Below are 18,115 nucleotides of genomic sequence, written 5' to 3'. Positions count from 1 at the left end.
TGAAAAGTAGGGAAGTTATGCTAAACCTGTATCGAACCTTGGTTTAGACCACACTTGGAGCACTGCGTGCAGTTCTGGTCGCCATATTATAAAAAGGATATCGAGGCACTGGAGAGAGTGCACCAAAGATCTACAAGGATGATACCAGAAATGTGAGAGTATACATATCAGGAAAAGATGAACAGGCTGGGTCTCTTTGCTCTTGAAAAGAGAAGGCTGAGGGGTGACCTAATAGAGGTCTTTAAAATGATGAAAGGTTTTGATAGAGTGGATACAGAGAGAGTGTTTCCACTTGTGGGGAAGACCATAACTAGAGGCCATCAATATAAGATAGTCACCGAGAAATCCAATGGGGAATTCAGACAAAACTTCTTTACCCAGAGAGTGGTGAGAATGTGGAACTCGCTACCACAGGGAGGGGTTGAGGTGAATAGTATCGATGTATTTAAGGGGAGGTGGGACAAGCCAATGGGGGAGAAGGGAATAGAGGGTTATGCTGATAGAGTTGGGTGAGGAAAGACTGGAGGAGGCTCGAGTGGAACATTATCGCCAGCATGGACTGGTTGGGCCGAATGGCCTGTTCTCTGCTGTATAAATGGGGTCGGGATAAATAGTTCATTCTCAGGTTGGCAATCACTAATTAGTGGGGTGCCGCAGGGATCAGTGCTGAGACCCCAACTATTTATAATCTATATTAACAACTTGGAAGAAGGGACTGAATGTAACGTAGCCAAGTTTGCTGACGATATAAAAATGGGAGGAAAAGCAATGTGTGAGGAGGACAGAAAAAAATCTGCAAAAGAACATAGACAGGCTAAGTGAGTGGGCAAAAATTTGGCAGATGGAGTATAATGTTGGAAAGTGTGAGGTCATGCATTTTGGCAGAAAAAAATCAAAGAGCAAGTTGTTATTTAAATGGAGAAAGATTGCAAAGTGCCGCAGTACAGCGGGACCTGGGGGTACTTGTGCATGAAACACAAAAGGTTAGTTTGCAGGTACAGAAAGTGATCAGGAATGGAATCTTGGCCTTTATTGCAAAGGGGATGGAGTATAAAAGCAGGGAAGTCTTGCTACAGCTATATAAGGTATTGGTGAGGCCACACCTGGAATACTGCGTGCAGTTTTGGTTTCCATATTTATGAAAGGATATACTAGCTTTGGAGGCAGTTCAGAGAAGGTTCACTAGGTTGATTCCAGAGATGAGGGGGTTGACTTATGAGGAAAGGTTGAGTAGGTTGGGCCTCTACTCATTGGAATTCAGAAGATTGAGAGGTGATCTTATCGAAACGTATAAAATTATGAGGGGGCTTGACAAGGTGGATGCAGAGAGGATGTTTCCACTGATGGGGGAGACTAGAACTAAGGGGCATTGAATAAATTTAAGACAGAGATAGACAGTTTCTTAACCGATAAGGGAATAAGGGGTTATGGGGAGCGGGCAGGGAAGGGGAGGTGAATCCATGATTGGATCAGCCATGATCGGATTAAATGGCGGAGCAGCCTCGAGGGGCCGTATGGCCTACTCCTGCTCCTATTTCTTATGTTCTTATATCCTATGTAATCCTATGGTATAATATTTCCGTTTTGAGGCTTAAACTGTGTGATTCATGTGTGCAGCTGAAGGGCCCGTCTTTTCATCTGGCCACGATCTGAAGGAGCTGACCTCCACTCAAGGATGGGATCACCATGCCCAGGTGTTTGCAGTCTGCACTGAAGTAAGCTGATCAATTTATGTTCAGACTTTAGCACATTGGATAACAACAACAACTTGTATTTATATAGCGCCTTTAACGTAGTAAAACGTCCCAAGGCGCTTCACAGGAGCATTATCGAACAAAATTCGCCACCAAGCCACATAAGGAGATATTGGGGAGGTGACCAAAAGCCTGGTCAAAGAGGTAGATTTTAAGGAGCATCTTACAGGAGGAAAGAGAGGCGGAGAGGTTTAAGGAGGGAGTTCTAGAGCTTAGGGTCCAGGCAACAGAAGGCATGGGCACCAATGGTGGTGCGATTATAATCGGGGATGCATTATCGGCAAGGCATGAAAAATCAGTAATAGTCTGAAGCGTTTGAGACAATAGCACGAGATTGAATCAATAACCAGGGGCCATAGAATTAAAGTAATTGGTAGAAGGAGTAGAGGGGATTTGAGGAGAACCTTTTTCACCCAGAGGGTGGTGGGGGTCTGGAACTCGCTGCCTGAAAGGGTGGAAGAGGCAGAAACCCTCATCGCATTCAAAAAGTACTTGGCTGTGCACTTAAAGTGCCGTAACCTACAGGGCTATGGACCTAGAGCTGAAAGGATTAGATGGGATAGCTCTTTTTTTGGCCGGCACAGATACGATGGGCCAAATGGTCTCCTTCTGTGCCTTAAATTTCTATGATTCTGTGAAGTTTTAGTGATTTATTAATGAGATCTCGACTTTTTATGTAACCAGTCTTGGAATAATACAATATGTGGTCAGAATTTCGTCACCTTAACTAACTAACTAACAGTTGGCTTAGCTGGGTAAGGCCACACCTGGAGTACTGCGTGCAGTTTTGGTCTCCGTATTTAAGGAAGGATATACTTGCATTGGAGGCAGTTCAGAGAAGGTTCACTCGGTTGATTCCGGAGATGATGAGGTTGACTTATGAAGATAGGTTGGGTCTATACACATTGGAGTTCAGAAGAATGAGAGGTGATCTTACTGAAACATATAAGATGAGGGGGCTTGACAAGGTAGATGCAGAGAGGATATTTCCACTCATAGGGAAACTAAAACTAGGGGACATAGTCTCAGAATTAGGGGCTGCCCATTTAAAACTGAGATGAGGAGGAATTTCTTCTCTCAGAGGGTTGTAAATCTGTGGAATTCTCTGCCCCAGAGAGCTGTGGAGGCTGGTTCATTGACGGAGATAGACAGATTTTTGAGTGATAAGGGAATAAAGGGTTATGGGGAGCGGGCAGGGAAGTGGAGCTGAGTCCATGATCAGATCAGCCGCAATTGTATTAAATGGCGGAGCAGGCTCGAGGGGTCGAATGGCCTACTCCTGCTCCTATTTCTTATGTAAGGCAGTGACTAGCAAGTGGAGGACGAGAGCGGACAGAGCCGGGCTCAGCTGTGATGCCCTCACGGTCAAATAGTGGAGTAGCCAGTTCCACAGGACGGGGCAGGGCATCCAGGCTGGGAGAAAGTGGCTGGAAAATGACCTCGAATAAGGAGATTGTAGAAAGAGTTTGCTATGCTTATTGGACTTGTTTTGTACCGTGTAGGTCATGACCCTGCTTCAGGACATCCCAGTGCCAGTTATTGCCAAGGTCAACGGTCTGGCCACAGCTGCCGGGTGCCAGCTGGTGGCGAGCTGCGACATCGCGGTGGTGTCCGACAAGTCGAGATTTGCCACGCCGGGAGTGAACGTGGGGCTCTTCTGTTCCACACCGGCTGTGGCACTGGGGCGATCGGTCCCTCGGAAGGTACGTACGTCACTGCATCGTTTCGGCTGCTTATTATTCCCGCCGACGTTCACTGGAACCTGTTGGCACCGCAGTCCGTCCGTGCAATGAGCTGGGACGGTGCTTCACGAGGCCTGCTCGTTGTTTTCAATCACGCATTATACAACTCGTTACAAGCACTGCAGATCTCTTCCACAAACAAACAACAATGACTGGTCATCGACCCAAAACGTTAACTCTGCTTCCTCTCCACAGATGCTGCCTGACCTGCTGAGTTTTCCAGCATTTTCTGTTTTATTATAACATGTATTTATATAGCGCCTTTAACATAGTGGAACGTCCCAAAGCGCTTCACAGGAGTGTTATGAGATTTTAAAAATTAGGGAAGGCTTGTTTAAAGAGGTAGGTTTTAAGGAGCGTCTTCAAGGAGGAAAGAGAGACGGAGAGGTTTAGGGAGGGAGTTCCAGAGCTTGGGGCCCAGGCAGCTGAATGCACGGCCACTGATGGTGGAGCGATTATAATCAGGGATGCTCAGGAGGGCAGAATTAGAGGAGCGCAGACATCTCATCTCGGGAGGTTGTGGGGCTGGAGGAGATCACAGAGATAGGGAGGGGGCGAGGGCCATGGAGGGATTTGATAATAAGGATGAGAATTTTAAAATTGTGGCGTTGCTTAACCGGGAGCCAATGTAGGTCAGCGAGCACAGGGGGTGATGGCAACTGATGCCAGATCAATTGTTAATGTTAAATCTGAGATGATAGATTTTTGTTAACCAAAGGTATTAAGGGATACGGGGCAAAGGCAATACAAGAAAAACCTTTTTTTACTTAGAGTGGTTAGAATCTGGAATGTGCTGCCTGAGAGGGTGGTGGAGGCAGACTCAATCGTGGCTTTCATAAGAACATAAGAACATAAGAATTAGGAACCGGAGTAGGCCATCTAGCCCCTCGAGCCTGCTCCGCCATTCAACAAGATCATGGCTGATCTGGTCGTGGACTCAGCTCCACTTACCTGCCCTCTCCCCGTAACCCTTAATTCCCTTATTGGTTAAAAATCTATCTATCTGTGACTTGAAAACATTCAATGAGCTAGCCTCAACTGCTTCCTTGGGCAGAGAATTCCACAGATTCACAACCCTCTGGGAGAAGAAATTCCTTCTCAACTCGGTTTTAAATTGGCTCCTCCGTATTTTGAGGCTGTGCCTCCTAGTTCGAGTCTCCCCCACCAATGGAAACACCCTCTCTGCCTCTATCTTGTCTATCCCTTTCATGATTTTAAATGTTTCTATAAGATCACCCCTCATCCTTCTGAACTCCAAGGAGTAAAGACCCAGTCTACTCAATCTATCATCATAAGGTGACCCCCTCATTTCTTGAATCAGCCTAGTGAATCGTCTCTGTACCCCTTCCAAAGCTAGTATATCCTTCCTTAAGTAAGGTGACCAAAACTGCACGCAGTACTCCAGGTGCGGCCTTACCAATACCTTATACAGTTGCAGCAACACCTCCCTGCTTTTGTACTCCATCCCTTTCGCAATGAAGGCCAACATTCCATTCGCCTTCCTGATTACCTGCTGCACCTGCAAACTATCTTTTTGGGATTCATGCACAAGGACCCCCAGGTCCCTCTGCACCACAGCATGTTGTAATTTCTCCCCATTAAAATAATATTCCCTTTTACTGTTTTTTTTTCCCAAGGTGGATGACCTCACACTTTCCGACATTGTATTCCATTTGCCAAACCTTAGCCCATTCGCTTAACCTATCCAAATCTCCTTGCAGCCTCTCTGAGTCCTCTACACAACCCGCTTTCCCACTAATCTTAGTGTCATCTGCAAATTTTGTTGCACTACACTCTGTCCCCTCTGCTAGGTCATCTATGTATATTGTAAACAGTTGTAGAAACATAGAAACATAGAAAATAGGTGCAGGAGCAGGCCATTCAGCCCTTCTAGCCTGCACCGCCATTCAATGAGTTCATGGCTGAACATGAAACTTCAGTACCCCCTTCCTGCTTTCTCGCCATACCCCTTGATCCCCCGAGTAGTAAGGACTTCATCTAACTCCCTTTTGAATATATTTAGTGAATTGGCCTCAACTACTTTCTGTGGTAGAGAATTCCACAGGTTCACCACTCTCTGGGTGAAGAAGTTTCTCCTCATCTCGGTCCTAAATGGCTTACCCCTTATCCTTAGACTGTGACCCCTGGTTCTGGACTTCCCCAACATCGGGAACATTCTTCCTGCATCTAACCTGTCTAAACCCGTCAGAATTTTAAACGTTTCTATGAGATCCCCTCTCATTCTTCTGAACTCCAGTGAATACAAGCCCAGTTGATCCAGTCTTTCTTGATAGGTCAGTCCCACCATACCGGGAATCAGTCTGGTGAATCTTCGCTGCACTCTCTCAATAGCAAGAATGTCCTTCCTCAAGTTAGGAGACCAAAACTGTACACAATACTCCTGGTGTGGCCTCACCAAGGCCCTGTACAACTGTAGTAACACCTCCCTGCTCCTGTACTCAAATCCCCTCGCTATGAAGGCCAACATGCCATTTGCTTTCTTAACCGCCTGCTGTACCTGCATGCCAACCTTCAATGACTGATGTACCATGACACCCAAGTCTCGTTGCACCTTCCCTTTTCCTAATCTGTCACCATTCAGATAATAGTCTGTCTCTCTGTTTTTACCACCAAAGTGGATAACCTCACATTTATCCACATTATACTTCATCTGCCATGCATTTGCCCACTCACCTAACCTATCCAAGTCACTCTGCAGCCTCATAGCATCCTCCGCGCAGCTCACACTGCCACCCAACTTAGTGTCATCTGCAAATTTGGAGATACTACATTAAATCCCCTCGTCTAAGTCATTAATGTACAATGTAAACAGCTGGGGCCCCAGCACAGAACCTTGTGGTACCCCACTAGTCACTGCCTCCCATTCTGAAAAGTACCCATTTACTCCTACTCTTTGCTTCCTGTCTGACAACCAGTTCTCAATCCACGTCAGCACACTACCCCCAATCCCATGTGCTTTAACTTTGCACATTAATCTCTTGTGTGGGACCTTGTCGAAAGCCTTCTGAAAGTCCAAATATACCACATCAACTGGTTCTCCTTTGTCCACTTTACTGGAAACATCCTCAAATAATTCCAGAAGATTTGTCAAGCATGATTTCCTTTTCACAAATCCATGCTGACTTGGACCTATCATGTCACCATTTTCCAAATGCGCTGCTATGACATCCTTAATAATTGATTCCATCATTTTACCCACTACTGAGGTCAGGCTGTCCGGTCTATAATTCCCTGTTTTCTCTCTCCCTCCTTTTTTAAAAAGTGGGGTTACATTGGCTACCCTCCACTCGATAGGAACTGATCCAGAGTCAATGGAATGTTGGAAAATGACTGTCAATGCATCCGCTTTTTCCAAGGCCACCTCCTTAAGTACTCTGGGATGCAGTCCATCAGGCCCTGGGGATTTATCGGCCTTCAATCCCATCAATTTCCCCAACACAATTTCCCAACTAATAAAGATTTCCCTCAGTTCCTCCTCCTTACTAGATCCTCGGACCCCTTTTATATCCGGAAGGTTGTTTGTGTCCTCCTTAGTGAACACTGAACCAAAGTACTTGTTCAATTGGTCTGCCATTTCTTTGTTCCCCGTTATGACTTCCCCTGATTCTGACTGCAGGGGACCTACGTTTGTCTTTACTAACCTTTTTCTCTTTACATTCCTATAGAAACTTTTGAAATCCGCCTTAATGTTCCCTGCAAGCTTCTTCTTGTACTCCATTTTCCCTGCCCTAATCAAACCCTTTGTCCTCCTCTGCTGAGTTCTAAATTTCTCCCAGTCCCCAGGATCGCTGCTATTTCTGGCCAATTTGTATGCCACTTCCTTGGCTTTAATACTATCCCTGATTTCCCTCGATAGCCACGGTTGAGCCACCTTCCCTTTTTTATTTTTACGCCAGACAGGAATGTACAATTGTTGTAATTCATCCATGCGGTCTCTAAATGTCTGCCATTGCCCATCCACAGTCAACCCCTTAAGTATCATTCGCCAATCTATCCTAGCCAATTCACGCCTCATACCTTCAAAGTTACCCTTCTTTAAGTTCTGGACCATGGTCTCTGAATTAACTGTATCATTCTCCATCCTAATGCAGAATTCCACCATATTATGGTCACTCTTCCCCAAGGGGCCTCGCACAATGAGATTGCTAATTAGTCCTCTCTCATTACACAACACCCAGTCTAAGATGGCCTCCCCCCTAGTTGGTTCCCTCGACATATTGGTCTAGAAAACCATCCCTTATGAAATCCTCCTCCACCGTATTGCTTCCAGTTTGGCTAGCCCAATCTATGTGCATATTAAAGTCACCCATTATAACTGCTGCACCTTTATTGCATGCACCCCTAATTTCCTGTTTGATGCCCTCCCCAACAACTACTACTGTTTGGAGGTCTGTACACAACTCCCACTAATGTTTTTTGCCCTTTGGTGTTCTGCAGCTCTACCCATATAGATTCCACATCATCCAAGCTAATGTCTTTCCTAACTATGGTCCCAGTACTGATCCCTGTGGCACACCACTAACCACTGATTTCCAACCGGAAAAGGACCCATTTATCCCGACTCTCTGCTTTCTGTTCGCCAGCCAATTCTCTATCCATGCTAATATATTTCCTCTGACTCCGCGTACCTTTATCTTCTGCAGTAACCTTTTGTGTGGCACCTTATCGAATGCCTTTTGGAAATCTAAATACACCACATCCATCGGTACACCTCTATCCACCATGCTCGTTATATCCTCAAAGAATTCCAGTAAATTAGTTAAACATGATTTCCCTTTCATGAATCCATGCTGCGTCTGCTTGATTGCACTATTCCTATCCAATGTCCCGCTATTTCTTCCTTAATGATAGTTTCAAGCATTCTCCCCACTACAGATGTTAAACTAACCGGCCTATAGTTACCTGCCTTTTGCCTGCCCCCTTTTTTAAACAGAGGCGTTACATTAGCTTCTCTCCAATCCGCTGGGACCTCCCCAGAGTCCAGAGAATTTTGGTAGATTATAACGAATGCATCTGCTATAACTTCCGCCATCTCTTTTAATACCCTGGGATGCATTTCATCAGGACCAGGGGACTTGTCTACCTTCAGTCCCATTAGTCTGTCCAGCACTACCTCCCTAGTGATAGTGATCATCTCAAGGTCCTCCCTTCCCACATTCCTGTGACCAGCAATTTTTGGCATGGTTTTTGTGTCTTCCACTGTGAAGACGGAAGCAAAATAATTGTTTAAGGTCTCAGCCATTTCCACATTTCCCATTATTAAATCCCCCTTTTCATCTTCTAAGGGACCAACATTTACGTTAGTCACTCTTTTCCGTTTTATATATCTGTAAAAGCTTTTACTATCTGTTTTTATGTTTTGCGCAAGTTTACCTTCGTAATTTATCTTTCCTTTCTTTATTGCTTTTTTAGTCATTCTTTGCTGTTGCTTAAAATTTTCCCAATCCTCTAGTTTCCCACTAACCTTGGCCACCTTATGCGCATTGGTCTTTGATTTGATACTTTCCTTTATTTCCTTGGTTATCCACGGCTGGTTATCTCTTCTCTTGCCGCCCTTCTTTTTCACTGGAATATATTTTTGTTGCGCATTATGAAAGAGCTCCTTAAAAGTCCTCCACTGTTCCTCAATTGTGCCACCGTTTAGTCTGTGTTTCCAGTCTACTTTAGCCAACTCTGCCCTCATCCCACTGTAGTCCCCTTTGTTTAAGCATAGTACGCTTGTTTCTGACACAACTTCCTCATCCTCAATCTGTATTACAAATTCAACCATATTGTGATCACTCATTCCGAGAGGATCTTTTACAAGGAGATCATTTATTTTTCCTGTCTCGTTACACAGGACCAGATCCAAAATGGCTTGCTCCCTTGTAGGCTCTGTTACATACTGTTCTAAGAAACAATGCCATATGCATTCTATGAATTCCTCCTCCAGGCTACCCCCTGCGATTTGATTTGACCAATCGATATGTAAGTTAAAATCCCCCATAACTACTGCCTTTCCTTTTTCACATGCCTCCATTATTCCCTTGATTATTGCCCGCCCCACCGTGAAGTTATTATTTGGGGGCCTATAAACTACGCCCACCAGTGACTTTTTCCCTACTATCTCTAATCTCCACCCACAATGATTCAACATTTTGTTCATTGGAGCCAATATCGTCTCTCACAACTGCCCTGATATCATCCTTTATTAACAGAGCTACCCCACCTCCTTTCCCTTCTTGTCTATCTTTCTGAATCGTCAGATACCGCTGCATGTTTAATTCCCAGTCTTGGCCACCTTGCAACCATGTCTCTGTAATAGCCACCAAATCATACCCATTTGTAATGATTTGTGCCGTCAACTAATTTACTTTATTTTTAATGCTGCGTACATTTAGGTAGAGTGTTTTCATACTAGTTTTTAAACCATGTTTTTTAGTTTTTACCCCTCCTGCAGCCCTTTTATATTCAGTGGCCCTTTTTGTTTCTTGCCTTTGGTTTCTCTGCCCTCCACTTTTACTCATCTCTTTTCTGTCTTTTGTTTTTGTCTCCTTTTTGTTTCCCTCTGTCTCCCTGTATTGGTTCCCATCCCCCTGCCATATTAGTTTAACTCTTCACCAACAGCACTCGCAAACACTCCCCCTAGGACATTGGTTCCGTTCCTGCCCAAGTGCAGACCGTCCGGTTTGTACTGGTCCCACCTCCCCCAGAACCTGTTCCAATGCCCCACGAATTTGAATCCCTCCCTGTTGCACCACTGCTCAAGCCACGTATTCATCTGTGCTATCCTGCGATTCCTACTCTGACTAGCACGTGGCACTGGTAGCAATCCCGAGATTACTACTTTTGAGGTCCTACTTTTTAATTTAACTCCTAGCTCCTTAAATTCATCACTTTTTTTACCTATGTCGTTGGTACCAATGTGCACCACGACAACTGGCTGTTCTCCCTCCCTTTTCAGAATGTCCTGCACTCGCTCGGAGACATCCTTGACCCTTGCACCAGGGAGGCAACATACCATCCTGGAGTCTCGATTGCGGCCGCAGAAACGCCTATCTATTCCCCTTATGATTGAATCCCCTATCACTATCGCTCTCCCACTCTTTTTTATGCCCTCCTGTACAACAGAGCCAGCCACGGTGCCATGAACTTGGCTGCTGTTGCTCTCCCCTGATGAGTTATCTCCCTCAACAGCACTCAAAACAGTGTATCTGTTTTGCAGGGGGATGACCAGATGGGACCCCTGCACTACCTTCTTTGTACTACTCTTCCTGCTGGTCTTCCATTCCCTAGCTGGGAGTTGGATAAGTACCTGAGGGAAAATAATTTGCAGGGCTACGGGGAAAGTGCGGGGGAGTGGGACTGGCTGAGGTGCGCTTGCAGAGAGCCGTCACGGGCTCGACGGGCCGAATGGCCTCCTTCTGTGCTGTAACCAATCTCTGATTCTATGTAAGGCGGGTACATGGGATTAGGTCACAGATCAGCCATGATCTCATTGAATGGCAGAACAGACTCAAGGGGCTAAATGGCCTCCTCCTGTTCCTGTGTATTGTTTTTGCAAATTCTTAGAGGCCCATAACCGAGGCCACTGGTTATAGTTTTCAGAAAGTAATTGGTCGGTGTCACCGAATGTGCTCCTCAAAGCATTGGTAATCGTACGCGAATTCTCTGTAATTAAAATGGAATTTACTTCTGTGAGTGACTTTAAACCACCAGTTTAATTAAGTCCTGATATTCCCCTTAATACTTCCCTCTTTCAGGCTCCTCCCTCTTTCCCCGATCTTAAAAAAAAGCCTTCCCTGTTCCAGTCTCCGTGCATCCTGAGCCTTCCCAACGTGGAGGGCGCGTCTGGAGAGCGGAATTCCCGAGCCTCCACTCCTCGAGCAGTCTGGGGTGACCCAACCTCCTCCCTCTCTGGTGATCACTCGGGTTTAAGTTCCCCTAAGTTCCCCACACTGAGATCAGTAACCCGCAGGACGGGGGAACGAGAGCGCACTCACACAGGGATTGCAGCGGCTCAAGGCAGCGGCTCACCACCACCTTGTTGAGGGCAGTTAGGGATGGGCAATAAATGTTGGCTTTGCCAGCGACGCTCGCATCCCATGATTGATCAGCCATGATCATGTTGAATGGTGGTGCAGGCTCGAAGGGCCGAATGGCGTACTCCTGCACCTATTTTCTATGTTTCTATGAACGAATAAATGAAAAAGACTCCTCCAGCAATGAGTCAACACCGTCAGGAAAGGCGGGGGGGAGGGGGAAAAGGGGCAGGAAATCGGGAAGGGAGAATGGCATCTGTTAAAATGGTTTGCTCAGATTTTCGATTTGTGCAAATGCCGAAGATTTGAATAAGTTGTATTTGCCGCAGGTTACCTTGGAGATGCTGTTTACGGGAGAGCCTATTTCCGCGCAGGACGCGCTGCTGCACGGGCTGGTCAGTAGGGTGGTGGCCGAGGACCAGTTGGATGAAGCGACGATGAAAATTGCCGGCAGGATCTGCCAAAGCAGCCGATCGGTGATGGCGCTGGGGAAAGCCACCTTCTACAAGCAGATGGGCCAGGACCGGGACCAGGCCTATCAGACCACCGCACAGGTCATGGTGGACAACCTGGCGCTGAAGGACGGTCAGGAAGGAATCCAGTCATTCATCCAGAAGAGAAAACCCGTCTGGACGCATTCCAGAGACAAGGCACTCGAATAACGGGTCTGTGTTGTTCAGTACTGGCGGAGGGTCGCTGACCCAAAACGTTAACTTTGTTTCTCTCTCCACAGACGTTGCCTGACCCGCTGAGTGTTTCCAACGTTTCTATTTGTTGTGTAGGCGTGTGCAGTGAGTTGCAAATTGTTTACACTTCATTTCGTAAAGGAAAGCACCAGCAGGCAATCTAATTATAGGTCTCTGTAAATTGCAAAATCTGAGATCGTTCTCCCTCCAGGGCAGCCCGCGGGAATGAATTGTAAATAGAAAATGGGCATTATTATCAATAAATGAAAAACGACTATTTGCTGCAGAATTTTAATGCCAATGCAAGTACATTTTATGAAGAAACACAGCCAGGAATTATAGAATCATACGGCACAGAAGGAGGCCATTTAGCCCATCGTGCCTGTGCCTGACTTTGAAGGAGCAATCCTATTGGTCCCACTCCCTGCTCTTTCCCCCATAGCCGTGCAAATGTTCCCCTTCAAGTATTTATCCAATTCCCGTTTGAAAGTTAATATTCAATCTGCTCCCACCGCCCTTTCAGTCAGCGCGTTCCCGATCACAACAACTCGCTGCGTAAAAAAATTCTCTCCCATCTCCCCCTCTGGTTCTTTGGCCAATGACCTTAAATCTGTGTCCCTCTGGTTACCAACCCTCCCGCCAGTGTTAACTGTTGGGCGTTTAAATATTATTCTGCTAAGAATCAAAAAGTGATGCTGAGATATCCCTGATAGCTCAGCGAGTTTAACGAGTGTGTACAGTACAACAACAACTTGTATTTATATAGCACCTTTAACGTAGTAAAACGTTCCAAGACGTTTCACAGGAGTGTTATAAGACAAAAGTTTTGACACCGAGACACATAAGGAGAAATTAGGGCAGATGACCATAACCTTGGTCATAGAGTTAGGTTTTAAGGTGTGTCTTAAAGGAGGAAAGAGAGGCGGAGAGGTTTAGGGAGGGAGTTCCAGAGCTTGGGGCCCAGGCAACAGAAGGCACGGCCACCGATGGTGGAGCGATTATAATCAGGGATGCTCAAGAGGGCAGAATTAGAGGAGCGCAGACATTTCGGGGGGGGGGGGGGGGCGGTTGTGGGGCTGGAGGCAATTAAAGAGACAGGGAGGGGCGAGGGCCATGGATGGATTTGAAAACAAGGATGAGAATTTTGAAATTGCGGCGTTGCTTAACCAGGAGCCATGTAGGTCAGCGAGCACAGGGGTGAGCGGGACTTGGTGCGAGTTAGGACACGGACAGCAGAGTTTCGGATGACCTCAAGTTTACGTAGGGTAGAACGTGGGAGGCCAGCCAGGAGTGCGTTGGAATAGTCAAGTCTAGAGGTAACAAAGACATGGATGAGGGTTTCAGCAGCGGATGAGCTGAGGCAAGGGGCGGAGACGGGTGATGTTACGGAGGTGGAAATAGATGGTCTTAGTTATGCTGCGGATATGTGGTCGGTAGCTCATTTCAGTGTCAAATATGACACCAAGGTTGCAAACAGTGCGGTTGCTCAATTCTACAGAGCAGGAAAGGCAGCGTTTATTCCCCATTGTGTGCTGGATTAGCTGATCTTTGCTGTGGACACTGGCGCTGCAATAACAGGGCGAGAATTCATGGGTTACTGAAGAGAAATCCGCTGGAGTCTCTGCCAGTCATCACTTACACAGTAACCCTTTGTGAATGTACATGTCAGGTGAAATGGTACATTCTCGGGTTGGCAATCAGTAACTAGTGGGGTGCCGCAGGGATCAGTGCTGGGACCCCAACTATTTACAATCTATATTAACGACATGGAAGAAGGGACCGAGTGTAACGTAGCCAAGTTTGCTGATGATACAAAGATGGGAGGAAAAGCAATGTGTGAGGAGGACACAAAAAATCTGCAAAAGTACATAGACAGGCTAAGTGAGTGGGCAAAAATTTGGCAGATGGAGTATAATATTGGAAAGTGTGAGGTCATGCACTTTGGCAGAAAAAAAATCAAAGAGCAAGTTATTATTTAAATGGAGAAAGATTGCAAAGTGCTGCAGTACAGCGGGACCTGGGGGTACTTGTGCATGAAACACAAAAGTTTAGTATACAGGTCCAGCAAGTGATCAGGAAGGCCAATGGTATCTTGGCCTTTATTGCAAAGGGGATGGAGTATAAAATTCTTGCTACAGTTATACAGGGTATTGGTGAGGCCACATCTGGAGTACTGCGTGCAGTTTTGGTTTCCATATTTAAGGAAGGATATACTAGCTTTGGAGGCAGTTCAGAGAAGATTCACTAGGTTGATTCTGGAGATGAGGGGGTTGACTTATGAGGAAAGGTTGAGTAGTTTGGGCTTCTACTCATTGGAATTCAGAAGATTGAGAGGTGATCTTATCGAAATGCATAAGATTATGAGGGGGCTTGACAAGGTGGATGCAGAGAGGCTGTTTCCACTGATGGAGGAGACTAGAACTAGAGGACATAATCTTAGAATAAGGGGCCGCCCATTTAAAACTGAGATGTGGAGGAATTTCTTCTCTCAGAGGGTTGTAAATCTGTGGAATTCATTGCCTCAGAGAGCTGTGGAAGCCGGGACATTGAATAAATTTAAGACAGAGATAGACAGTTTCTTAAACGATAAGGGAATAAGGGGTTATGGGGAGCGGGCAGGGAAGTGAAGCTGAGTCTATGATCGGATCAGCCATGATCGTATTGAATGGCGGAGCAGGCTTGAGGGGCCGAATGGCCGACTCCTGCTCCTATTTCTTATGTTCTTATGTGAGAACATGATCAGGCTCGGTTGTGATCTTCCTCTCCGTGATCGAACAGTCTGCTAACACTCACTGTCCAGGTTCCCGCGTGAATAATGGTCACTTAGTGAGGTACGGGACCAGTGTCCGTGGAAGCATATCCCAGCAAGGAGTCAACACTTTCAGACAAGGATGGTGAAAATTGGCAAAAAGTAAGATTGATCTCTGGGGAGCTTCGCATCTCTTCCAACCCCTGATCTCAGAGGGTGATGGGGGTCTGGAACTCACTGCCTGAAAGGGTGGTAGAGGCAGAAACCCTCACCACATTTAAAAAGTACTTGGATGTGCACTTGAAGCACCGTAACCTACAAGGCTACGGACCAAGAGCTGGTAAGTGGGATTAGGCTGGATGGCTCTTGGTCGGCACGGACACGACAGACCGAAATGGCCTCCTTCTGTGCTGCAAATTTCTGTGATTCAGGGGAGCTTCACATCTGCAATCCCCAATTCAAACTGAAGATGGCAGTAAACTTCAACCTGATCCACTGAAATAAAGCAGCCTTCAAAGAAAGGAGCTATATTTTCAAGGGGTTGTGTGTAGTTTTACATGGCATTCTGCAAAGGTGTGACATCTTTTTCATTCCAGTGTTCTTTATTTGTGGTTTTACTGTCTTGTTTACTCTCGCAAAGATTTCACAGCGGTTCCCATAAACAAACCTTACACTCTGCAATCTAGAAGTCAGGAGTTTTCAATAATGCAAAGTTGCGTGGCTTGAGGATTAATAATTACAATGATGAGATTGGGGAATTAATAATGGGGAAACAGGGAAATGGCAGAGACTTTGAACAAATATTTTGTATAGGTCTTCATGGTAGAAGAAACTAAAAACATCCCAATAGTGGATAATCAAAGGGCTATAGGGAGGGAGGAACTTAATTCAAATCACTATCACTAAAGTAGTGGTAAACGGACTAAAGGTGAACAAGTCCCCTGGACCTGATGGCTTGCATCCTAGGGTTTTAAAAGAAGTGGCTGCAGAGATAGTGGATGCATTGGTTGTAATCTACCAAAGTGCCCTGGATTCTGGGGAGGTCCCAGCGGATTGGAAAACCGCAAATGTAACGCCCCTATTTAAAAAAGGAGGCAGACAGAAAGCAGGACACTACAGACCAGTTAGTCTAACATCTGTCGTTGGGAAAATGCTGGAGTCCATTATTAAGGAAGCAGTATCAGGACATTTGGAAAAGAATAATTCAATCAAGCAGAGTCAGCATGGTTTTATGAAAGGGAAATCATGTTTGACAAATTTGCTGGAGTTCTTTGAGGATGTAACGAGCAGGGTGGATAAGGGGGAACCAGTGAATGTGGTGTATTTGGATTTCCAGAAGGCATTGTGCACATAAAAGGTTACTGCACAAGATAAAAGTTCACGGGGTTGGGGGTAATATATTAGCATGGATAGAGGATTGGTTAACTAACAGAAAACAGAGTGGGGATAAATGGGTCATTTTCCGATTGGCAAACAGTAACTAGTGGGGTGCTTCATGGATCGGTGATGGGGCCTCAACTATTTACAATCTATATTAATGACTTGGATGAAGGGACTGAGTGTAATGTAGCCAAGTTTGCTGATGATACAAAGATGGGTGGGAAAGCAAATTGTGAGGAGGACACAAAAAATCTGCAAAGGGATATAGACAGGCTAAGTGAGTGGGCAAAAATTTGACAGATGGAGTATAATGTGGGAAAATGTGAGGTTATCCACTTTGGCAGAAAAAATAGAAAAGCAAATTATGATTTAAATGGAGAAAAATTGCAAAGTGCTGCAGTACAGACGGACCTGGGGGTCCTTGTGCATGAAACACAAAAAATTAATATGCAGGTACAGCAAGTAATCAGGAAGGCAAATGGAATTTTGGCCTTTATTGCAAAGAGGATAGAGTATAAAAGAGAGAAGTCCTGCTACAACTGTACAGGGTATTGGTGATGCCACACCTGGAGTACTGCGTGCAGTTTTGGTCTCCGTATTTAAGGAAGGATATACTTGCATTGGAGGCTGTTCAGAGAAGGTTCACTCGGTTGATTCTGGAGATGAGGGGCTTGACTTATGAAGATAGGTTGAGTAGGTTGGGCCTATACTCATTAGAGTTCAGAAGAATGAGAATTGATCTTATCAAAACTTATAAGACAATGAGGGGACTCGACAAGGTGGATACAGAGAGGATACTTCCACGTAGGGGAAACTAATCCTAGGGGATATAGTCTCAGAATAAGGGGCCGCCCATTTAAAACTGAGATGAGGAGAAATTTCTTCACTCAGAGGGTTGTAAATCTGTGGAATTCACTGCCCCAGAGAGCTGTGGAGGCTGGGTCATTGAATATATTTAAGGCAGAGATTGATAGACTTTTGAACGATAAGGGAGTAAAGGGTTATGGGGAGCGGGCGGGGAAGTGGAGCTGAGTCCATGATCAGATCAGCCATGATCTTATTGAATGGTGGAGCAGGCTCGAGGGGCCAAATGGCCGACTCCTGCTCCTATTTCTTATGTTCTTATGTAATCATTTTTGTTACACATAATTTTCCATCCCACTCCAGAGACTTGAGCACAACAATCTAGGCTGACACCAACAGCGTTCGCTCTAAGCTGCGTGAAACATTGAATGGGACATGCGATCTGTTAAAGGGAATGATCGGCCAAACAAAATTAGGGGGTACATTGGCTGACACGCCAGTGCAGTACTGAGGGAGTGCTGCACTGTCAAAGACGCCGTCTTTCAGATGAGACGTTAAGCCGAGGCCCCGTCTGCTCCCTTGGGTGGACGTAAAAGATCCCGTGGCACTCGAGCAGGAGTAGGCCATGTGGCCCCTTCGAGCCTGCACCGCCATTCAATGAGTTCATGGCTGAACATGCAACTTCAGTACCCCATTCCTGCTTTCTCGCCATACCCCTTGATCCCCCTAGTAGTAAGGACTACATCTAACTCCTTTTTGAATATATTTAGTGAATTGGCCTCAACAATTTTCTGTGGTCGAGAATTCCACAGGTTCACCACTCTCTGGGTGAAGAAGTTTCTCCTCATCTCGATCCTAAATGGCTTACCCCTTATTCTTAGACTGTGAGCCCTGGTTCTGGACTTCCCCAACATTGGGAACATTCTTTCTGCATCTAAGCTGTCTAAACCCATCAGAA

The 18,115-nt window shown here is 45.8% G+C and overlaps 1 protein-coding gene across 1 annotated transcript in view; it reads left to right on the top strand.

Annotated features, from left to right (window-relative positions):
• echdc3 (enoyl CoA hydratase domain containing 3) overlaps window positions 1–12,501 on the top strand; it is a 28,852-nt gene extending 16,351 nt beyond the window's left edge. Inside the window, exons 3-5 of the mRNA XM_070897112.1 lie at window positions 1,618–1,715; window positions 3,257–3,457; window positions 11,868–12,501. Of these exons, the coding sequence (XP_070753213.1) occupies window positions 1,618–1,715; window positions 3,257–3,457; window positions 11,868–12,200 (632 nt within the window). The 3' untranslated portion in view covers window positions 12,201–12,501. The remainder of the gene's footprint in view (window positions 1–1,617; window positions 1,716–3,256; window positions 3,458–11,867) is intronic.
• Window positions 12,502–18,115: the final 5,614 nt, after the last annotated feature.

This window comes from Pristiophorus japonicus, chromosome 13, assembly GCF_044704955.1.
Source record: "Pristiophorus japonicus isolate sPriJap1 chromosome 13, sPriJap1.hap1, whole genome shotgun sequence".
NCBI lineage: Eukaryota > Metazoa > Chordata > Chondrichthyes > Pristiophoridae > Pristiophorus > Pristiophorus japonicus.
This window is presented reverse-complemented; position numbering and strand designations above follow the sequence as displayed.